The sequence below is a fragment of the Hypomesus transpacificus genome, chromosome 6, assembly GCF_021917145.1.
Source record: "Hypomesus transpacificus isolate Combined female chromosome 6, fHypTra1, whole genome shotgun sequence".
Taxonomy (NCBI): Eukaryota; Metazoa; Chordata; class Actinopteri; order Osmeriformes; family Osmeridae; genus Hypomesus; species Hypomesus transpacificus.
Window position 1 is genome coordinate 297,905 of NC_061065.1, and position 24,982 is coordinate 322,886.

At 48.9% G+C, this 24,982-nt stretch overlaps 2 protein-coding genes across 2 annotated transcripts; both read right to left on the bottom strand.

The window, feature by feature from the left end:
- Positions 1–4,917: 4,917 nt before the first annotated feature.
- Positions 4,918–22,193, bottom strand: ptchd4 (patched domain containing 4). Its single transcript, XM_047021792.1, has 3 exons — positions 21,561–22,193; positions 18,567–19,047; positions 4,918–7,167 (listed from the first exon to the last, which is right to left on the bottom strand). Exons 1-3 carry the CDS (start codon positions 22,158–22,160, stop codon positions 5,516–5,518), a joined length of 2,733 nt encoding a protein of 910 aa, XP_046877748.1. The 5' UTR covers positions 22,161–22,193; the 3' UTR covers positions 4,918–5,515.
- A 1,333-nt stretch (positions 22,194–23,526) lies between these two features.
- On the bottom strand, positions 23,527–24,670 carry LOC124469002 (keratin, ultra high-sulfur matrix protein-like). Its single transcript, XM_047022084.1, has 2 exons — positions 23,906–24,670; positions 23,527–23,646 (listed from the first exon to the last, which is right to left on the bottom strand). Exons 1-2 carry the CDS (start codon positions 24,668–24,670, stop codon positions 23,527–23,529), a joined length of 885 nt encoding a protein of 294 aa, XP_046878040.1.
- Between the last annotated feature and the right edge of the window lie 312 nt (positions 24,671–24,982).

Below are 24,982 nucleotides of genomic sequence, written 5' to 3' on the forward strand. Positions count from 1 at the left end.
AAGAGTGTCAACCTCTTTCCTAGCACTGGAATGTTCTGGTCAGTGAAACAATAAAGTGCAAGACAAACATTACAAGAGTTAGCATCAACAGAACTGAGCAGGGAGAAATAAAGCTTGTGTGGTCTACGCTGTGTGACGTCTGAGGCTGTTTTCAGTTGCTATGGCGTGGTGACCGCTATTCTTTCAGAGCTTGGAACTGCATAATCTTATTGCTGTGCGGTGTCATGACGATCTTCACCATGGAAACATGATGTTAGTGTGCTGGTATCTGACCTCGGACTAGACCTGCTGATGAGGCGCGTCTGCTGTTAGCTGCTGGCACACTTCACACACACACACACACACACACACACACACACACTTGCGCTGCTGCTGTCTGGTTTGGGGTTAGGGTTCTAACGCTTTCTGCCTGCTTTGGAGTCCTAGCACCCAGCTGATGATCTGCCTGTGAACTCTGCTTCAAAGTTGACTTGTATTAATCAATTAAATTAATAAATATATATGCTATTATTCATTTTAGCCGTCGATTTAATCCAAAGAAATTTTGTAACAAACAGGTTGTAAATTAATACATTTCTGTGTAACCAACTTGACTTCTAACAGGAACGTTCATTCAAAACTATACCACGTTAGGGTTAGGGTTAACTCTACCAGGTTTTAAAATCCACAAATGGACCACAGTATTCTCCGTTCTTAATTCAGATAAGGTTAACAGCCTTTGATATTGATAAGGTAGTGGACACCAAGTGAAAGCAACAGGGAGGCCAACAGTTCGCTTTAAAAATGACTACTACAGAGCGAACACAGAAAGAGTTCCAGTAGCAACAGGAAGTTGCAGTGTTCATCATGGAGAGAGTGTGATGATAGACCCATTATTAGCCCTGCTCTGCCGGTCACCAGGATACACAACAAGCACAACAAACACAACAAGCACATTCTGGAGAGACACATGAAATGGCTTTGTTATTATTTGTTGGTTTGTAACTTTGAAACAATAAAACAATTAGAAATAATCATTATCAAGCTTGATTAAACTGTGTAGGAGACAGATGTACTGAATTTCCCTGTATTATAATAGCCTTAACCCTAACCCTGTATTATAATGGCCCTGACCCTAACCCGGTATTATAATGGCCCTAACCCTGTATTATAACGGCTGGATAGTGAAGGAGTAAGAACCCCATCCCAGATTACGACCACCCTGACCCTAACCCTGACCACAACGTGAGATGTATGAAGAGTACGAACTAACATGTTGTTTAGGAGTGAGTCTGGGTGGTGGATAAGCCTCTGGTTGGACTACACTGGTGTACAGGGGCCCGTTCTCCCTACGTCGCTTATTACATCCAAGATCAAATGACACATCCCAGATTATATCATCGTGCTAATCTTGATCAGGCTAATTTGGTTCTTCCAACACCCTTGTTCTTTATGATTAGTATAGCTGGATTGAGTTATGCGTTGGTCTAAAAGGGGTCATGTATCAATAGTAGAAACCTTGATCAGCAACGCTGCTATTGGCTGCTCACATAAATCTATGGCTGCTCACCATGGCCAAAAAGAGCGCCCTGTGTTTTCTGCAACAAAGCCAAACAGAGCAAGAGCTTGCCCGAATGCTACTCCAAATTAGAAGATTTAACCAAACGGCAGGGAACACCTCAAAGTCTGCAAAATCCAGGAGAGGGCTGGCAAAAAGTGGAAGACAAATTAAATGTAGTTAAATGTTTTATCGCTTATTACAGAAGGCTAGGCCAGTTTGTCTTTGTATTTTCTTCTTTTCATAATTACTTTGTTCATCATCTAATGTCATATAATAAATTAATGTGGTTCCAACAAATTAATGATGTAAACGACATCCTCACGAGAAAACCGATCTCTCAAAAAGTAGGCTACAGTAGCCTGTCTCGCTGTGCTAATTGGATCTGTCTATCACGCAACGCTACTTGTAGATTCTGATAATTATTTGTTCACCTTCTGCAACAGGTTGGTGTCGTAAAAACGGATAAGACATGGTTGTGACAGACTTCCTGTATCACCTCTGTCTGTAAAGCCGCAATCGAATCCTGTTTACATTCAGTAAAATAAACCTGCTCCCGAGCAGGTTCAAGCTTGCGGACCTGTTGCTATGACAGCAAGTCCAGGATGAGCTTTGAAGAACCGAACAATCCAAGATAATGACAAATCTTCCACAATCAAATCCAGTTAACTGAGTAAGCGACGTACGGAGAACGGGCCCCAGGTGAGTTTTCTACACATAAACATAAACACCACAGTGTGCAAGAAAGAGCAGAACTCGACTGTTAACATCCAGTTTATTACTGGCCTACAGTACTGGTTCAAACTTTTTATTCTTTATTGCTTTTTTATAAGAAAAGAAAATTGCATACAAAAATCTTTATACTTTCTATATTTAGTTTTCTTAGAAAATATATAAAAGGAATGAATGTACAATTATTTAACATTTCAGAATATCATCCTCTGGCTTTTGCTTTAGTTTAAAACAAACACGGTTACACGTGGCTTTACAGAGTCAGTCTACACTGAAACAGCGAAGGTTGACTACGATGCAGCAGACACTCCACATACCGAAATCAAAGACATGCATACATACCATACAGTGCCATGCATACACAACGTCATTTTGGGAATTAAAATAATTTCTGTTTTGCATTTCTTTACCGTACATAAAAAAGAAAGTTCATGCCTTCACGCTGCAGTACATGGCATGGCTTATGCAGGATGTGGTGACACTAACAGTTTAGTGTTCTGCGGTAGCTAGCCTGGTTCTGGTTCTCCCAGTTTGAGTAGCTACTTCAGCTTCAAAGTGGCGGTTTGAGGTTCTACTCTGCTTGTTAGCTAGTAGCTACCTGCACACTCCTGGACTACACTGCTGTCTCCTCCAGCACACAGGAAGGTTTGAGGTTCTACTCTGCTTGTTAGCTAGTAGCTACCTGCACACTCCTGGACTACACTGCTGTCTCCTCCAGCACACAGGAAGGTCACAAACAGCCTATCTGTGGGCTTCACTTTCGCCAAGTTCAACGCATGATGATCGAAATGTTTCGTTACGGGGAGGGGATGTACAAGAAGATTTTGTCCATCTTGGGCTGAGTTTAATTGCTCCTCTTACACAACAGGGACTAACCTGATGGGTAATAATGGGTATGGTTAGATAGGGTTAGATAGGGTTAGATAAGGTTAGATAGGGTTAGATAGGGTTAGATAAGGTTAGATAGGGTTAGATAGGGTTAGCTAGGGTTAGCTAGGGTTAGACAGGGTTAGCTAGGGTTAGATAAGGTTAGATAGGGTCAGATAAGGTTAGGGTTATCTATGGTTTAATCATGTGCCATGTTTTCTTCTCAGCTCCACAAATAAACACGATGTTCCCTCCATGTGGCACCAGATACATCTGCACCCTCTGCCTATGTCCAGTCCTGATCAGAAACCACACTGCACCCTCTGCCTATGTCCAGTCCTGATCAGAAACCACACTGCACCCTCTGCCTATGTCCAGTCCTGATCAGAAACCACACTGCACCCTCTGCCTATGTCCAGTCCTGATCAGAAACCACACTGCACCCTCTGCCTATGTCCAGTCCTGATCAGAAACCACACTGCACCCTCTGCCTATGTCCAGTCCTGATCAGAAACCACACTGCACCCTCTGCCTATGTCCAGTCCTGATCAGAAACCACACTGCACCCTCTGCCTATGTCCAGTCCTGATCAGAAACCACACTGCACCCTCTGCCTATGTCCAGTCCTGATCAGAAACCACACTGCACCACTCAGAGACATCTGGTCCCTTCAAGAGGAGCCTCAACCCATTCAAGCCATCAAACAGGAGAGAATAATGGATCCCATTTCAATGTCGAAACGAATACGCACAGAAAGAATTACCTATCGACTTGTACTTCCTTCCGGGCTTGATGGGGACCTCCGGAACAGGTAGAGACCAGCTAGAGGTCGCCTGCGATGGCTATCTCGGCTTGTCTGACCTTGCCTGTGTGTGTGGGTGTGTGTGTGAGTGTTTGTGGGGGGGAATGTATGTGTGTGTGTGTTGGCCTTAACACAGATGTTATCAGGTGCGCTGGGAGTGGCAGAGAAAAAGCTATAGACTCTCAGGTCTTGAGGAAGGGATTGAGGAAGGAAGGGAAGCAGGATGTAGTTTGTCCATGAGTGGACAGCTAGTGGTGTTTGTCAATTTGTCTGCATTCTTTGTTTTCAAATCATGTCTTGTGTAAATGATAAAAATGTAATGCTTTATCACACATGGGCTATACGAAGCACGATGTTTGTGTCATTATTATTTAGTCATGGTCAGTTCCTCTGACCCACACCTGGTTCAAAAAGGATTTCGAGAAACAACAGCCTCTTTTCCTCAGATCAGTGTCCCTCAAGGGTTTTGGGGAAGCTGTAAGTTTAGGCCCTCCACTTATGTGCTTCCTGCGTCACACCAAAACCCTGGCAGCTCTGTTAGTCTGTGACACCAGACCTAATATATGCAAAACATGCATCTTATCAAAGCTACAGTTGCATTCGCTGGCAACAGAAAACAGAAGTGAAAACTGAAACAAAGCAGTTGAATACAGAACCTCCTCACTGAGGTAAACCGGGTCAATCCTCACCACATGATTTACTGTGCAAGATCATTACCCATAATGAACACAGTGTACACCATCTGCCCTGTTAAGCTTGCTCCACACTGCTGTGTGTCTGCACGGACTGTGTGGAGCATTTCAATGCGGTCCCTGTGTCTGAGATCGAAAAGCAGAAATAAACTTTGGGTCTGTATGGATGCTTGTGACAAATCAGAACACAGATGTTTCCCTCGAGGTTTGAGCGATCTGGCCACCCCCCCCCTGCCGACAGGTCCATAGCGATACCCAGCAAAGCTGTGTTCAGCTGTTTGCTTTGGTGGCTGGAGAAGCATGTTCTCTCCCTCACAACACTAGGAAGGTAGAAAGAAGGGTTGACTCTGTCAGGACAGGGCACAGGGGAGAGGGGTGCTGACTGACAGACTAAGGTGCTTGCAAGTCGTCACAGCTCCTAAATACAGACATTTGTATCTTATCAGATGTGGTCTCGTCATTGTCATGTGATAAGATGTCTAACATGATAACAATAGACAATATGAGTCAGATCGTCAAGGACAATAATACAGGAGGGTGTCCATTCACTTTCTCTAGCAGACACAGGGGGGGCTACAGGAGCTCAAAATATATTTGCTCATTTGCTAATTATTCAATGTTGCTAGTATAGATTTTTCAGTGTCTCGTGTCAAGACTGTGTGTTTACGGTGTCAAGACGAGTGGTGGTTTCTATGGTAACGCGCCTCTGTCCAGGCTTGAGGACGGACCAATGGGGCGGCTCTCTACGCTGCCCAGCATGGCTGCTATTGGCCAGGGCGCCTGGAATGCCCGCCCTCCGGGGGCCGGGTCATCTCTGACACGTCTGTGGGCGGAGCCTCTTCGCCCCAGTGCTGACGCTCATCGCTCACCTTCACCAATGATCACTCAGACGTTCGTCACATGATCAGGGTTCTCCCTGACTTCGATGCACTCTACCTCCTCCCGCTCCCGCTCCCGCTCTCGCTCCTTCCTCTTGGCCCTCTTCTTCTTCTTGTGTCTCTTCTTGGAGGGCGGGAAAAAGGTGAGAAAGACAGGCAGGATGATGAAGCAGTGCAGCACGGTGCAGCCGGCTGTCAGGAGGGAGCACTTGAACAGCGTGTAGCTCAGGTTGGAAGGCACAAACACAAGAGGCATCATTCCGATCACGAAACAAGACGCGTTTTGCAAGATGGCCGCCCCGTGCTCCTCCAGTGAGATCTTGATGCACTGCGTCCGGGTGTGTTCGTTGGCCAGGACGAACGTGTACAGGTGGGGCGCACAGTGATCCATGGCGAAGTTGAGAGTATAAATAAGGCACAGGATGGAGATGCTGTCCATGTCTACATTCCAGAGCGTCATCAGGCCTAGCACGCCTAGCTCCACCGACGTCACTGTCAGGATCAGCCAGAAGTTCCCCAGGGGGCTGACCACCAGGAAGATGGTGAGGATGAGGATGGTGAGGACGCTGAAGCTAGAGGTGAGGATGGGCGAGATGACGGAGGAGATGTAGCGATCCATGAAGACGAAGGTGGGGTTGAACACGATGAACTTGATACTGTTGATGAGCGACAGGGGGCGGAGTCTCTCCAGAAGCTCCACCACTTCCTCGCGTGTCTTTTCCGTGGTCCTGGCCACCAGGTACATCCTGGACGCGATGATGTCATACTCCTCGCCGTTCTTGGAGAAGATGATGTCCTCCGTGAAGTGCTGGTACTCCGGGCTCTGCAGGAATGAGCCTTTGAGGATGGAGATGAAGTCGCTCTTGGTGGAGGCGCTCACGTTCACCACCTTCAGGTAGTGGAAGTAGTTATCGATCCAGGAGATCTTATTGAAGCCTTGTCCCAGCGTCCTCAGGTGTTCCTGCACCGTGGAGTTCCAGTACTCAATCGGCTCGTAGATGTAGAAGCCGATCACAGGGCTGTAGTTGCTGAAGTATTTCTGCTGCGTCATGGCGTAGGAGACGCTGGGAGAGTTAGTGGCCAGCAGGTTGACCACGTTGGACCCGTCGCTGATCTGCAGACACCCCATGAAGGAGAAGGAGGCATAGATCAGATAGAGGATCACCACGAACGGCTTCACGTACGTGTTGGTGATCCACTCCGTGTAGTGCTCCCTCAAGAAGTGCTGGATGAAGTGCTTCTGATAGGGGGCGCTGTCGTGGTGCGTGGACAGGTCGTGTCCGTCGCTCATCATGGTCTTGAACCAGGTGGGCTGGCGGTCCAGGTACTCCACAGATGGGATCTTGCAGCAGAACACACTGTGGTAGCGGTTCTGCTCCAGCTGGCCTGCAAACACCAGGCAGGACCCGTAGAAGGAGAACACGTAGCAGTAGTTGACCAGGACGGCCACGCACATGCTCTGGCAGAAGATCTTCACAGACTCGATGTTGGTGAAGGGGCTGGCGCCCATGCCAAAGGTGATGATGTAGAGCGAGCTGGTCATAGTGTAGCACACCATGACGTCAGCGAAGGCGTCAGCCACACGCTCCTTGAACGGGAGGGTCTCCCGCGTCCGTCTCCAGCCTGCCAGCAGCTCAAACACTCCTTTGGTTCCGTGGCCTGCAACCACAAAGGAGAGGAAACACTTAAGGCTTTTTGATATGCTTTTATCGAAAGTGACATACAGTACAAATATCACATGCTTTTTCACTATTTTATTTACAATAATGCTTTCATTTAGGACAGCTATTATCCAAAGAAACATGCAGGGGGATTAGAACCTGTGACCTCTTGGTCTGCAAATGCTCGATGGCTGAGCTGTACATTAAATATATACAATTTATATTTTTGATCAGAAGTTCATAATTATGACTATAATATTTTGGTGCAATGGGCTGTACCAGGCACTGTTTGGTACTATTGTAATAATGGTACAGTAATACAGACTACTAATAGTATATAGTAATGTAATAATAGTGTGTTGGTAACACACTAAATATATTGTCATGTTTTGACCAATAAGGATCCTTAAATCCCCACATTGACAACCCATGTGAGGTAATTACTGTTACGTTTAAATGATGTGACGTTGGCTTGTTGGTTTGTTATTGGAGTTCAGCTGTATTAAACATCCATGAGAATCTCACCAATCACAGAGGAGGAGGACATTGGAAAGGAAATGTTCTATTTTCACCCACGCAGCCACAAATACACACAAACACACAATCACACACACAGTCACACGCACACACAGTCACACACACACAAGCCCACTCATTTCCCTGCATTTGAGTGAAGTTGTGTATTTCTGGCACAGGGGTGTGTTTGGGCTTTTAAACATTTGAATAAATGTATCACTCATCCATCTCCTGTTTGCAGGATGTCTGTGGGTGTTCTGGATCCATCTCCCTCCTCTATGTTTCAGCTGAGCCCCCCAACCCCCCCCCCCAACCCCCCCCCCCCACCCCCCCCACCCCCCCCCCCCTCCTCCTCACCAGCATCATAAATATCTCCTCGCTCGACACAGGGAAAAAAAAGTTAATTAACTATAAAGGATTACGCCAATATAATGAGTCAGGTGGATTGGTTTTGCCTGCTTTTAGTCTTATTGAGCCGCGCTACAGGTCAATTAGTTAGTGTCAGTTGGTTTAGACGATGGGGAGAGGAAGACAAACGCAACAATGTGCATCAGTTTACCTGCGTAAGCAGGCGGAGATGACTTGATGATGATGGTATTTCCCTGCACCATGTATTTGGGGATGCAAAATGTCAAATGGCTTGGTGTGATTGGAGAAGCCTGGAGATCCAGTAAAGTGATTGATGAGACACAGGTGGAGAGATTATATTAGTATCGGCCCCATCTGGTCCTCCCCCCCAGGGCACACAGTCTATGCCTGGTCTGATGTCACACGTTTATAAATCTAAATGATTTCAGACGAGCTAGAGTATGGCACTGGCATTTCTGGACATTTAATTTTCTTTCCGTAATTGATCGTGGTGTAATCAATCCAATCGATCGGCTTATCTTCCTGAACAGACAGGATTACATTATATACAGAGCTGAACATCTTCCTGAACAGACAGGGTTACATACAGAGCTGAACAAAAGGGTTTTGGTGGCATATGGAGCTAAATCAGGGCCAAATGTTTTGTTTATATGAAAACAATATATAGAGTAGAGTGTAATGTCATCCATTGCATTTTCGGGGCTTTTATTCTCGATTCAGGCATTGTTTAGCCTCCCCTGGTCCCACCAGCCTCCCCTGGTCCCACCAGCCTCCCCTGGTCCCCCCAGCCTCCCCTGGTCCCCCCAGCCTCCCCTGGTCCCCCCAGCCTCCCCTGGTCCCACCAGCCTCCCCTGGTCCCACCAGCCTGGACCACCAAACGGTCACAGCTGAATGAGCAAACAAGGGGCTCTTCTTTGTGTTGTCGCCCAGAAACAAACTCCATGGAAACAGGAGCGCTGGCTTTAAATAGAGAATGAAGTGAAGCGATCTGAAACAGCCCCTAATATGGCTTACACACACACACTGCCATCTCTGGTATCTCTGGTATGCTACGCAGCACACTGGCTCCAGTACACACAAAAACACTGTCTGCAACAAGGTTGTATGACAGCACAGCTATGAACACCCTCAGTACACCACACACACACAGTCACATGGTGGTACCTACCGCCCACAGTAACACACCAACAGTGGAGTGAATAGTGAAGAGAGAGAGAGAGGGGGGGGAATGACAAAGAAGAGAAAGAGAAAGAGGGAAAGAAAGAGGGAGAGAGAACTACACACACAAGCACAGACACACACAAGCACAGACACACACAAGCACAGACACACACATGCACAGACACACACAAGCACAGACACACACATGCACAGACACACACAAGCACAGACACACACAAGCACAGACACACACATGCACAGACACACACACACATGCACAGACACACACAAGCACAGACACACACACACATGCACAGACACGGGCACATTGAAAAAATGGGACACACGCACACAAGCACAGACACACACACACATGCACAGACACTCGCACACAAGCACATGCACTCACACACTCAGTTTTTCTTCAGGAGAGCAGAGAGCCAATATGAGGACTACGTATTTATGACCCTACAGGAACCCAAGATCCATATATTACAGAAGTGCTACAAAGGGAATTGGAAAAGGTATAAAAACAAATAGAACAGAAAGATGGAGGGGAGAGAATGAGAGGGAGAGAGAGAGATAGGGGGAGGAATAGAGAGAGAGGGTAATGCAACTGGTTCCCTACAGAACTGGAGAAGTGGGAGAACAATGAGCTGATTTACACATGGACTGTCTGAGGGAAATATACATTAAGGTTTTTAACTTCATTCATCTCTACTGATATTCAGATCTCTAACCCTAACCGTAACCACAGCTTCCAGATGACCTGGGATACGTAACACCTGAGGCCGGTCATGATATGTGGCTCCATTAGAATCAAATCAAATGTATTTGTATAGCCCTTTTTACACGCAAGCATGTCACAGAGGGCTTCACATGCGCCCATAGAACAACCAACCTAAACCCTCAAGGAAGACAAGGAAAAACTCCCAACGGGAGAAAAAATGGAAGAAACCTTGGGAGGAGCAATTCAGAGAGGGATCCCCTCCTCCAGAGACGGCTGGTAGGAGAGAGGAGCAGAACACAAGCTAAACATAGTCATACAGTGTCAATTGTAGAACCCTTCTCCCCACCTCCCTCCTCCCCACCTCCCTCCTCCTTCCCTCCTACTCCCCACCTCCCTCCTCCCCTCCTCCCTCCTCACTAACTCCCTCCTCCCCTTCTCCCTACCTCCCTCCTGCCTACCTCCCTCCTCCCTAACTCCCTCCTCCCCTCCCCTCCTCCCTGCCTCCCTACCTCCCCACTGCCCTACCTCCTCCCCACCTCCCTCCTCCCCACCTCCCTCCTCCCCACCTCCCTCCTCCCTACCTCCCTCCTCCCCACCTCCCTCCTCCCTACCTCCTTCCCACCTCCCTACCTCCCCACTGCCCTACCTCTTCCCTCCTCCCCACCTCCCTCCTCCCTACCTCCCTCCTCCCCACCTCCCTCCTCCCTACCTCCTTCCCACCTCCCCACCTCCCCACCTCCCTCCTCCCTACCTCCTTCCCACCTCCCTACCTCCCCACTGCCCTACCTCTTCCCTCCTCCCCACCTCCCTCCTCCCTACCTCCCTCCTCCCCACCTCCCTCCTCCCTACCTCCTTCCCACCTCCCTACCTCCCTCCTCCCCACCTCCCTCCTCCCTACCTCCCTCCTCCCCACCTCCCTCCTCCCTACCTCCTTCCCACCTCCCTACCTCCCACCTGCCCTACCTCCTCCCCACTTCCCTCCTCCCTACCTCCCTCCTCCCCACCTCCCTCCTCCCTACCTCCTTCCCACCTCCATACCTCCCTCCTCCCCACCTCCCTCCTCCCCACCTCCCTCCTCCCTACCTCCTTCCCACCTCCCTACCTCCCCACTGCCCTACCTCCTCCCTCCTCCCCACCTCCCTCCTCCCTACCTCCCTCCTCCCCACCTCCCTCCTCCCTACCTCCTTCCCACCTCCCTACCTCCCCACTGCCCTACCTCCTCCCTCCTCCCCACCTCCCTCCTCCCTACCTCCTTCCCTCCTCCCCACCTCCCTCCTCCCTACCTCCTTCCCACCTCCCTACCTCCCTCCTCCCCACCTCCCTCCTCCCCACCTCCCTCCTCCCTACCTCCTTCCCACCCCCCTACCTCCCCACTGCCCTACCTCCTCCCTCCTCCCCACCTCCCTCCTCCCTACCTCCCTCCTCCCCACCTCCCTTCTCCCTACCTCCTTCCCACCTCCCTACCTCCCCACTGCCCTACCTCCTCCCCACTTCCCTCCTCCCTACCTCCCTCCTCCCTCCTCCCTACCTCCTTCCCACCTCCATACCTCCCTCCTCCCCACCTCCCTCCTCCCCACCTCCCTCCTCCCTACCTCCTTCCCACCTCCCTACCTCCCCACTGCCCTACCTCCTCCCTCCTCCCCACCTCCCTCCTCCCTACCTCCCTCCTCCCCACCTCCCTCCTCCCTACCTCCTTCCCACCTCCCTACCTCCCCACTGCCCTACCTCCTCCCTCCTCCCCACCTCCCTCCTCCCTACCTCCTTCCCTCCTCCCCACCTCCCTCCTCCCTACCTCCTTCCCACCTCCCTACCTCCCTCCTCCCCACCTCCCTCCTCCCCACCTCCCTCCTCCCTACCTCCTTCCCACCCCCCTACCTCCCCACTGCCCTACCTCCTCCCTCCTCCCCACCTCCCTCCTCCCTACCTCCCTCCTCCCCACCTCCCTCCTCCCTACCTCCTTCCCACCTCCCTACCTCCCCACTGCCGTACCTCCTCCCTCCTCCCCACCTCCCTCCTCCCCACCTCCCTCCTCCCCACCTCCCTCCTCCCAACCTCCCTCCTCCCCTCCTCCCTACCTCCCTACCTCCCTCCTCCCCTTCTCCCTTCCTCCTTCCCCCAGAGCTCCAAACAGCTGAACACGTTTCTGTAGAAGTGTGGAACAAAAAGAGAGAAAGTGTGTTTTTTAGACAGAGATCAAAGAGACTGATCTAGAGAGTGTGTTGGAGAGCAAGCGAGCATAGGTTCAAGTATGTGTATGTATGTGAGTGACTGTGAATGTGTGTGAATGTGAGAATGTGTATGTGAGTATGTGTATGTTAGTGACTGTGTATATGTGTGTATGTTAGTGACAGTGTATGTGTGTATGTTAGTGACAGTTTATGTGTGTGTATGTTAGTGACAGTGTATGTGTGTGTATGTTAGTGACAGTGTATGTGTGTGTATGTTAGTGACAGTGTATGTGTGTGTATGTTAGTGACAGTGTATGTGTGTGTATGTTAGTGACAGTGTATGTGTGTGTTCCTCCTGGTGAAGGAGGCATGCTCCCCTGAAGCGTGTGACCATGCAGACGCTTGTCTACGTGAGCTGGCTCCCAATACCATGCTGAACACGACGGACGGACGGATGGGGGGTCTGTGTGTGTGTAGAGGATCAATCTGTGTGTGTGTGTGTATTTGTAGAAGATGAGTCTGTCTGTGTGTGTGTGTGTGTTTTTTGTAGAGTGTATTTGAACAGAATGAGACTGTGTGTGTGTATTTGTACAGAATGAGTCTGTGTGTGTGTGTGTGTGTGTGTCAGTCTGGTGAGTGTGTAGCTCATGTCCAGGGCTAGCAGTGATGATCAATACTGACTGCCTGTACAAAACATGCTACACGCACATACATAGACACACCCTCTACATACATAGACACACCCTCTACACAGACACACACACACAGAGACACACTGGGCCCTATCTTGCACCCAGCGCAATTGACTTAGTCAACGACGCAAGTGTCATTCCTAGTTTGCACTCGACGCAAAGCCGACTTTTCCCTCCACAGACGCACGTCGAAATGACTTTGCGATCATGTGGGCGGTTCAGCGAAAAAGGAGGCGTGTTCCGGCGCTAACGTTCCCTGGTGCTATTTTGCAGTCTCCGAAAAACAGTTCCGCCACTGACCAGGAAAAACGTGGTCTAAAGTCAATGGCGTATTATTTAGCTGCTATTTGAAGGGCGCAAGTTTGGTCGTGGGTACTGCTGGCGAGGCCACTGGCCAGGGTCTTCTTTCTGCGAAGCTACGTTACATTGTTTTGATTTATGGCATGTTACATTGCTTCAATGGTTATAAAAAGATTTTCATGAGAAATCTCTATGTATGTGAACTTGATTTGTAACAATTGTGGCAATTTCCTCCCAAGCCTGTTTAACCGAAGCTAATTTGTGTGGGTTTCTTCTCCCATCTCCATCAGGATCAGAATCTGGTTTATCTGCCATGTAGCCTGTGTTACACTAACACGGAATTTACTGTGGCAGGAAGGCGCGAACAATAAACATATAGGGCCTACCAGTCTTAAATTAAGTTAAAAAGTACATTAGTTAAACTAATTCTAAGAACTAAACAATAAAAAAATATAAACATTTCAAAAAATATATATTTATATAAAAATAAGAATTTGAATGAACAGCATGAGTGGGCAATTTAGTGCAATGAGAAAACTGCTCTGCCTTTCCCATACAATGTCACTTCTCTATCTCTTACGGCCCTGACGAGAATGTCGGTCTCCTCGGCTGTGAACCGCTCCTGGCGTGCGCCTGGCATTTCCGGCGTTATAAGAGCAATCCGCCATGTAACAAGCGCTGCTCTTAAAGGGAATGTGAGATGACGCTCTTATTGGTTTATTGCACGTTACGCCCAAACCACACCCATTTGTAATGTAGCTCCTTCAGACCAACCCATGTTAGATTTGCGCCAGGCGCAAAGTCTTTTATTCCGCCGGTATAATAGCAACAGCGGCGGAGTCACGCCCACAAAGTTACTTGCGCTTCGCGTTTTGATACTTGCGTTTCAGATCGTCAAAATAGGGGAGACTCTCTACACACACACAGACACACTCTCTACACACACACAGACACACCCTCTACACACACACAGACACACCCTCTACACACACACACACACTCTCTACACACACACAGACACACCCTCTACACACACACAGACACACCCTCTACACACACACAGACACACCCTCTACACACACACAGACACACCCTCTACACACACACAGACACACCCTCTACACACACACAGACACACCCTCTACACACACACAGACACACCCTCTACACACACACAGACACACCCTCTACACACACACAGACTGCTGTGATTGATTCAAGGTTGGGGGCAAAGCTGCATGGAATACACAAGTCCTCATTCTCAGTGACATCACAAAGTGATATCACACAGTGACATCACACAATGACATCACACAATTACCTCGTAGACCTGATCAGCGTGATTCTGGATTTTAGCTGTCTTTTAGCTGTTCATCTGAGCACCATGATCATGTTGACACCATCCTACAACGCCAGCAGCAAGATGTACAACTGTCAGCTCCCAGGCAACAGCAAGTCTCTCTTTCTGTCTAAACCCAAACCTCCACTCAGGGTCATTAATCACAGCGTCCAAAAGTCAACAAATACATTAGCAGGAGTATTTTCTTTCCTCTCTGTCTTTATCCAATAGCCTTGTTCGCCCTCACTTTGTTTAACCAACTAAAACACATTGTCACTGTCGCTCTTACAGTAATCAATAAAGTTGGCTAGATTTGACCTCTGAACATTTCCTGCTAGCAGTGAACCGTCTGGTCTGACCGTTCTGGTCAGGAGAGGAGTAGGAGTGGGAGTCGTAACAGAGGTGGTTAGGGTTAGATGTGGGAGTCGTAACAGAGGTGAGTTAAATGTTTTTACACCATAGGAAGAAAAACAGCAGATATTTTATATTTTCGAGCCCAATGCAGGGGGTTATAGTTTAGTGTTTAAAGCACTTAACTACTGATCAAGAGGTTGCAGGTTAAAACCCCACTGTAATGGATGAAAATGTCTGCTGAATATACATAATTAATATGTAACATTTTGTGTTTCATGAACACAGTCCTCGTAACAGAGCCATAGTGTCCCTGCAGCTGTAATAACTATCATGAAGCTGTCGTCTCCTCCCCCAACCTCCCATCACTACGTGTGTGTGAGTGTGTGTGTGTGTGAGTGTGTGTGTGTGTGTGTGAGTGTGAGTGTGTGTGTGTGTGTGTGAGTGTGTGTGAGTGTAGGACCAGCCATGTCACGTGTCACCATTCTTCTTGCCCTGCGGTGTCAAATCAATTCTTCCCCAACAGCCTGGTCCATTAAAGAAATGCACAATGTCTGTAAATCAGTCTGCAGTTCCCAAAGAGCAATGTTCCTGAAGGTATACATCTCCTAGAATCAGAATCAGAATTCGTTTTTTTCACCATGTATGTTATACAAACACGGAATTTACTGTTAACGAATCTTAAATTAAGTGAAAGGGCAAAAGTTTTAATATTTCTAACAACTGAACAATCTAAGAATACAACAATTTAAATATAAAATAAAATATATATAAGAATAACAATGAGTAGCGTGAGTGGTCAACAGTGCAATCGGATACCGAGAAGGTGGCTTATGCATACTGTAACTGCCATTAGATAGACTTATAATAGTTAAATAAGTGAATGAATGTCAGTGGGAGTCCTTGGCCTTGAAGAGGCCAGTAGCAGATGGAAAGAAACTGTTCTTATGGCGTGAGGTTTTGGTCCTGATGGACCGCAGCCTGGGGCTGGGTGATATGGGTGAAAAATTATCTATATAACGCTAGATATTTATATTGACATTCGATAATGATAATTAAACGATAGACCACATAGATCTGTAGTAGCTAAATAAGTCTCCTCCTCAACTTTTTCCCTACACTCGGCATAAGGTTTAGCCAGAGCAGCGAGAGAGAAATGTGTATCAATACCTTGGCGCAAACTCACACTTTCTGCATGTTCCAACGAGTGATTTTGCTTCAGGTGGTAAAAAATGTTTCTTATATATTAGTAAATGTAGTAAAAGTAATAATTGGACCAAAACGCTGTTCATGTCCAGAGACGTTATAAGAAATCCGCAAAACCGGACCTAGCAAGCGGTTGCGAATTTACGGACCTAGCAAGCGGTTGCCTTGGAGATGTTGATGACAACATGGCGTCTGCTCCAGATCCGTCGTGTTTGATTTGATACAGGGAGTGTCCAGGGTGAGGAGTCGGCCACAATCTTCCTCGCTCGCTATGCAGGTCCTCGAGGGAAGGCAGATTGTAGCCGATCACCGTCTCAGCAGTGCGGATGATACGCTGCAGCCTGCTCTTGTCCTTGGCAGTGGCAGCAGCGTACCAGACGGTGATGGAGGAGGTGAGGATGACTCAATGATGGCTAAGTAGAAGTGCACCATCATTGTCTTTGGAAGGTTGAATTTCCTCAGCTGCCGTAGGAAGTACATCCTCTGTTGTGCTTTTTTGTTGAGGGAGCTGATGTTCAGTTCCCACTTGAGGTCCTGGGAGAGGATGGCGCCCAGGAAGCGGAAGGACTCCACAGTGTTGACTGGGGAGTCACTCAGGGTGATGGGGGTGAGTGGGGCTGTATTCTTCCTGAAATCCACAACCATTTCCAGTGTCATAAGAGCATTGAGCTCTAAGTTGTTCTGGCTACACAAGGTCACCAGGTTGTCAGCTTCCCACCTGTAATCTACATTTACCATTTTAAATTTAGCAGACTATCTTTAATCAAAAGTGACAGTACAAACAGTTAGCTTAGCGGAGTTAGCTCAGTAGAGTTAGCTCAGTAGTTAGCTTTGCGGAGTTACTCCAGTAGTTAGCTTAGCGGAGAGATACACATAGATGATGTAGCAGGAAGCAGTACAGAGCATGTATGTTTCATGAGCCCTGGCTCACATCCCAGATCTCAGTCAGTTTTTCTACATTTATTATCCAGGGTCCACCAGGACACACTGACAGGCCACGGACTTAATTAACTCACTCAGACGGCATGCTGGACTGACATAGGTGGAGGAGAGAGGGAGGTGGAGTAGAAAGGGAGGTGGAGGAGAGAGGGAGGTGGAGTAGAAATGGAGGTGGAGGAGAGAGGGAGGTGGAGTAGAAAGGGAGGTGAAGGAGAGAGGGAGGTGGAGTAGAAATGGAGGTGGAGGAAAGGGGGAAGGGTGGAGTAGAGGGGGGGGGATTGAGGAGAGTACTGGAAACACTATACTATTGACTTCTGTATACTAGAGGAGTCCCTCCTGTACTAACTACCATGCTAGTGTACTAGGACACTCTCTACTTTAGCACCCCAGGGGATGGGACAGCTGCAGTCTGCTAGGCCCTGTCACATGTACTCACTCTCCTTATGTCTTCTCCTTTAACCTTCCTTCTCTCTCACCTTCTGGTCACAACCCTCTCCTGTTCTCTCTTCCTTTTACAGTGTGATTTCTCCTACTGCTCTATCTCTCTCTCTCTTCCTCTCCTGCAACTCCACCTCTCTCCCCCACCCCCAGCCCCTCTCTCATCGTGTCCCTCTCCTCTACCCCCTCTCTCCTCCTCCTCCCTCCCAGGAGAGCTGGATGTTGGGTCTGCAGGACTCTCCAGCCTTCTGTTCCTGGTTTTTACTGCAACACAGACCTCCAGGGAGTCAGGGACCCAGTCACCATCTGAGTGTGTGTGTGTTTGTGAGTGTGTGTGTGCCCTCCAGGGACCCAGTCACCTTCTGTGTGTGTGTGTGTGTGTGTGTGTGTGTGTGTGTGTGTGTGTGTGTGTGTGTGTGTGTGTGTGTGTGTGTGTGTGTGTGTGTGTGTGAGTGTGTGTGTGGCCTCCAGGGACCCAGTCACCTTCTGAGTGTGTGTGTGTGTGAGTGTGTGTGAGTGTGTGTGTGCCCTCCAGGGACCCAGTCACCTTCTGTACCCTCAGACACGATAAGCAGAGGGAGGTAACATATTGTAAAAGCAGCTGAAGTACAGTAAATACCAGCAGACAGGCACTCCTGTCCCACATACGTACTGGATCTAAAGAGCTCTAAATAATGAAAGAAGAGCACACAGACACACACAGCAACACACAGCAACACACAGACACACCAGCAACACACACACACCAGCAAACATACACAAACAAAAGACACACACTGCGGCAGAAGCACCACCACTGTAACCATAACATGAGTCTCCTCTGCTGGTCACCCTGGGGGGGAAGCCCCACAGTGATCACTCTAATCCCCCCTGCTATCAGCCTCCACATGGAAACCCCTGATAAGACTGGAACAAGGCAGCCAGCCAGCCAGCCAGCCAGGCAGCTGCAGTCTCCAGTCAGTGGAACAGACATATGAGCAGTATCAAAAGACAGCAATCCAGTCTTTCACCCCACCCTCTCAGCCTATCCATCCACCCACCCCACAGCCCCCCCTCACCTCCCCACAGCCCCCCTCATCCCCCACAACCCCCCCCTCATCCCCCACAGCCCCCCCTCATCCCCCCACAGCCCCCTCTCGTCCCCCCACAGACCCCCCCCCTCATCCTCACCCTCTCTCTCCCACTCACCCATAGCGAAGAAGGGCACCCCCAACAAGGTGGAGTTGAACTTCCCGTCTGAGATGAAGAAGATCCCTGCAGCGGTGACGTTGGCGATGCAGATGGTGAGCACCCCCAGCAGACCCAGGAAGGGCTTCCCCCGCAGACAGTCTCTCATGGAGCTGGAAACAGTGGCAGACAGCAGCACCAGCACCAGGCTGACCAGCACCTCCCCCTGGGCCAGCACCCCCGTCTGGTGGAAGTCTCTCCACAGGCTGAAGGAGGTGAGAGCCTGCAGGTGCAGCTCCTCACTGGGGCCCAAGAGACGCTGGATGAGGGCGCAGAACTCCTTCTCCCAGCGCTCTGCGATGGTGTCTTGCACGGCTGGGCCATGGTTGCGGAGGTAGTAGGAGATCTGGGCGGCGCGGGCTAACTTCACCTGCTGCTCCCGGCTGCCTGGGGAGAAGGAGATGCCGCCCAGCTGGTGGCCGATGAAGGTCACCCGGCCGTCCTATGGGACAGAGACAGGGGACAGACGTCATATGGAGGCACAGACTAGTCCTGTTACAACTTGAACCATCAGAACACACATACACTCACAGTTCACTAACACAGTATCAGAGATTAATTTTAATTTGTATGTATTTATTCATTCTCATTCCCTTTCAATGACAACCTGCTGCGGTAACCCTAAACCCCTCCAGCATGTTTACATCATAAACCAGAGACAGGACACCAGACCCACACGCACAGCAGAGCGTCATGTCAAACCACATCCAGGCCTGCTGGTTTTCACTCAGGCTTATTCTGAGTGTCCCGTCCTGTGGGCTGCAGGGAGATGAGGGGGAGATGAGGGGGAGATGAGGGGGCGATGAGGGGGCGATGGTCTGGTATTCACTTCCCAGGAAGGTGGCTGATACTTGGAGATGAGGGATGTGACACAGGACACACCTCCGGAGACGGCTTTTCCAGACGAGTGGGCAAACAACCAATGGGTAAGTAACGCGGCGCTACTAAGCATCACTTTAACGCTGCAGGCGAAGAAAACCTTTGCCCATTGGCTTGCGGCATGGAGATCCACTTTAAACTGACCAATCACAGAACTCTGATAATGTATTTGTCATGGTAATAGTCAGTTAAAAATCTAACATTTATCTGCAGCAAATTCCAGTGTTTCTTCAACACGAGGAGTGCTCATGGAGATGAGTGGACCAGCAGTATGTAAACACTCAATAAGTAAAATGGTGTTAAATGAACACTTTGAAATGTACTGTGTGGTGTATCACAGAGTGTGTTGTCGCAGCAGAGCAGGTGTCATGGTGGGTCCACAAGGGGAGTGTACCTTGGATTGTGGACCAAGCAGTTAGGATGTGGAAATGAATTAGGGGCAGGGCTGTTATGTGCAGGCCCATCCACTGAATTACGCACTGATACAGGAAGAGGCATTCTGGGACAGGAAACAGGGCTACTGGAACAGGAAACAGGCTACTGGGACAGGAAACAGGACTACTGGGAAAGGAAACAGGACTACTGGGACAGGAAACAGGACTACTGGGACAGGAAACAGGACTACTGGGAAAGGAAACAGGACTACTGGGACAGGAAACAGGCTACTGGGACAGGAAACAGGACTACTGGGAAAGGAAACAGGACTACTGGGACAGGAAACAGGGCTACTGGGACAGGAAACGGGGCTACTGGGACAGGAAACAGGACTACTGGTACAGGAAACAGGGCTACTGGAACAGGAAACAGGACTACTGGGAAAGGAAACAGGACTACTGGGACAGGAAACAGGACTACTGGAACAGGAAACAGGGCTACCTCACACTGGCTGTTCTTATTGGAGGAGATCAAACATCTCCTTGACAGGTGTCTGACCAGTGTGTTGTATACTGTAGGGATACACACACACACACAGTCTGACCAGTGTGTTGTGTACTGTAGGGATACACACACAGTCTGACCAGTGTGTTGTATACTGTAGGGATACACACACACACACACAGTCTGACCAGTGTGTTGTGTACTGTAGGGATACACACACACACAGTCTGACCAGTGTGTTGTGTACTGTAGGGATACACACACACACAGTCTGACCAGTGTGTTGTATACTGTAGGGATACACACACACACACACACACAGTCTGACCAGTGTGTTGTGTACTGTAGGGATACACACACACACAGTCTGACCAGTGTGTTGTGTACTGTAGGGATACACACAGTGTGTTGTGTACTGTAGGGATACACACAGTGTGTTGTGTACTGCAGCCTGGATCTCAGGCCTGTATACCCTCTGTTTAACAGGGACTTATTTAAAGCCACAACTGGCGAGTTTGTTTATCCCCAAACAACCATTAGTTGTTGCATTTATGATCAATACAATTGTTACACGGGGATATTGTGGCTCTGTAACAAACTCAGACCATGGCTTCAGCAGAGACTGTAGGCTAATCCACGGCATCTGCAACGGCGGCAGTCCATGCATACTCAAGCTGTTAAGCAGCGTTTTACAAGAGAAGTCGGGCTGCACGATAGCCGCTCCATGCCTCCAGTATGTAAGAAAAGCTGACAGGAGCGAGGGAGACACTGCATCAAAAAAAAAATGAAAGAAAGAAAGGAAGCCAGGAGGACATTCCCCGCGCTCTCCGGGAGCAGTGGAGGACGATGCAGCCGAATCCTAACCCGCACTGAGCCGACTAGACCGCGAAAGGATTCCCTCGCTGATACCGAGGAATCATGCAGTGTAGATCGGGAGCTAGGGGGAGCAAATACGTACACCTCCTTCATTAGCACGTTAGGCGTCGATGTCAACCTTCAAAGCATAGCCGTAGATGCACTCTATATATAGATGTCTATATAATCCCGGAAATTCTGTTTAGGGCTATCTCGCTGCACGTAAGGCACGTGTAGCTATTCAGACAGAACCTGGCACGTAGGCTATGAGTAATTGATGCGTCCTAGAGACACTGCCTTTCGTTCATCATTAATATCCCTCACCAGGGGCCTGTGTCTTACCTTTAATGTTGTGTTTGGATAGCTCACCGGCACCTTGGAGAAAGTGCTGTTTGAGAGGATAGCCGATCGAATGTCTTCGAATATTGTGATTATATCATCCAAGAGGCATCGCTTATCCCGATGACTGAGGACGCAGAGATGAGCGAAAGTGTAATTGAATCCCTTGTAATTGACACGCAGTTCCAACACCTGCTTGTGAACCTGCAATACCTGGTCTGCTAGCTCCAGAATGTTCCCCCCTGACTTAGCCAGCAGGATCAGCCTCCCGTATCTGCCTGGAGTGTGCAGGTCTGAATACAGCTTGTGTTTAGACTGGTCAATGGGGAACAGGCTGTTGGCGAGACTCCGCTCTATTTTAGCGAGACTGTGCGTCGGGGCAACCAGTATCTCGAGGTCCGTCTCAGGCTTGAATCTGCTCAACACGGTAGATCCAAAAATGATGGTTAGGACTGCGGGTACGGTAAGGAAAAATACCGGATGCCGACTAACGAACAAGCCCAGCCAGTAGAAGGAAGCTTTGAGCCCTCTGTGGATCACTTGCCGCAGCATCCTCCTCCAGATCCAGCTTGCAGATGCCCCGTCTCTTCCGATGAGGCACATGTGACATCAGGCTCGCTTGCCCAGCTTGTTCAATCCGTACGAGAATAGTCCAGACACACGTTACACCTGGAAAACGGCACTGCAGCAATTTGCAAACGAACACAGTCAGATATTGATCATCACTCGACCCTAGCACGATCTCCTTATTTGTTTAAGCCATTCCTCCCTGGTTCTGATAGAACACCGCGGATCCGTGACTACCGGTGATGCTCCTGCTGCTCGAGCAGCCAGGCGCGGCGGTGTGATGTGCATGTGCGCGCGGTCCTGGCTACTCTGTTGGTGGGCCTGATTGATGTACTTGACTGTAACCATGTGCCGGGTTGAAGGGGAAGACTCGGAAACGCTGATGACAGGTTATTTTAAGAACACGCGCAATAGGCACAAGCGCCATGAAATATTTAGTGGCGTCGTTTGCTACACGGACATATGCACTTTCCTGGAATTACTCTCATCGTTTTATGATTATGAACCGAGAAAATCCTACAGTATACTTTTAAAGGTAAATACAGATTAGCCAAGAAAAGGCCGCTGTGTATCCTTGTTATAGATAAAGGCCTCTTTTCAATCTGAAAGCCCTTGCTTTCTCTCCATTTCTCTCCTGAGAAAGCGATAAAGAGATGGAAAAAGAGACTGAGGTAAAGAGAGAGAAAGTCAGTGGGAGATTTAGAGAAATAGAGGGAGAGGGAAAGAGAGAGAGAAAGAGAAAGAGGGAAAGAGAAAGAGGGAAAGAGAGAGGAAGACAGACCACAGGTCCTCTAAAACCTTTCAAAGTCATGGTGAGTTTGCTGATGGTGTGTTTTTATACCTCATGAAGCTTCAAAGTCAGAGAACACACTCTGGACCAGGCCTCTCTCCCCTTTATATCTCTCTCTCCCCTCTATCTCTCTCTCCCCTCTATCTCTCTCTCTGCCCTCTATCTCCCTCTCCAGGAAACACTATGCTGAATGTGACAGGAAACACTATGCTGAATGTGGCATGAAACACTATGCTGAATGTGGCATGAAACACTATGCTGAATGTGACAGGAAACACTATGCTGAATGTGACAGGAAACACTATGCTGAATGTGACAGGAAACACTATGCTGAATGGAACTTGATCTGAATGGAAGCTTCTGTTGGTATTTGACTTGCCAACATGAGAAGCCCTCTATACACGATGATACAATTTCTAAAGAGTACAAATAAGTCTTCCATTCTCTGGGTACAGTACGGTACACAGTTTCCATGATTTACTCCAGCTGTGTTTTGAATGCAAAGCCTCTGTTATTTAGAGTATTGAGTGGGAACCTGAAACACACATCCTATTGATGAACAGCATCTGTTGTGTGACCTTTCTCCTGGTCATCTGTTCTGCCACTGTCCAATCAGGACCCTGTGGTTGGTCTTATCAGGTCCCAGGACCCTGTGTTATCTAAATCTTCTCTCTTTGAGATATTTTCTGCCTCGGTGTCAGTGTGAATCCCGTAACCCTTGCCGATGGCACACTGTAATCCTGGAGAGTACTCTTAAACTCTCAGGGCACCTCCGAGTTAATAACCACTATTCATCAACACCCACGCTCACACGCACACACACAGGGATGCACGCACACACAAGTACGCTCATGCATTTGTATTTATACACACACAAACACACATACACGCACACACACATACCCAGACGTCCAGAGACAGACAGGCACACACACATACACCCGTGGTGAAAGACGGAGGACTGTGTACAGAAACAGACAGTCCCACACACCTGAGTCCCACACTCCTGAGTCCCACACTCCTGAGTCCCACACACCTGAGTCCCACACACCTGAGTCCCACACTCCTGAGTCCCACACACCTGAGTCCCACACTCCTGAGTCCCACACACCTGAGTCCCACACTCCTGAGTCCCACACACCTGAGTCCCACACACCTGAGTCCCACACTCCTGAGTCCCACACACCTGAGTCCCACACTCCTGAGTCCCACACTCCTGAGTCCCACACTCCTGAGTCCCACACACCTGAGTCCCACACTCCTGAGTCCCACACTCCTGAGTCCCACACACCTGAGTCCCACACACCTGAGTCCCACACTCCTGAGTCCCACACTCCTGAGTCCCACACACCTGAGTCCCACACACCTGAGTCCCACACTCCTGAGTCCCACACACCTGAGTCCCACACACCTGAGTCCCACACTCCTGAGTCCCACACACCTGAGTCCCACACTCCTGAGTCCCACACACCTGAGTCCCACACTCCTGAGTCCCACACTCCTGAGTCCCACATACCTGAGTCCCACACACCTGAGTCCCACACTCCTGAGTCCCACACTCCTGAGTCCCACACTCCTGAGTCCCACACACCTGAGTCCCACACTCCTGAGTCCCACACACCTGAGTCCCACACACCTGAGTCCCACACTCCTGAGTCCCACACACCTGAGTCCCACACACCTGAGTCCCACACACCTGAGTCCCACACTCCTCCTGCTCCCCTTGGTCACATATTGGTACTTGATCTGGAGTCATGGTTGAGTGGTTCTATCTGGGGGCGGGTCTCCTACAGAGTTGGATTAGATTTATAACACAAACAAATGTAACGCGATTCAAAAATGTATTTTGTGATTCACAAATAAATGTCACGCTATTCACAAATGTATTTTGTGATTCACAAATAAATGTCACGCTATTCACAAATGTATTTTGTGATTCACAAATAAATGTCATGCTATTCACAAATGTATTTTGTGATTCACAAATATATGTCACGAGATTCAACATCTTTGACCCCATTATATTTATTTGCAACCTGACAAACACGAGTTACAAATCTCTGCATTT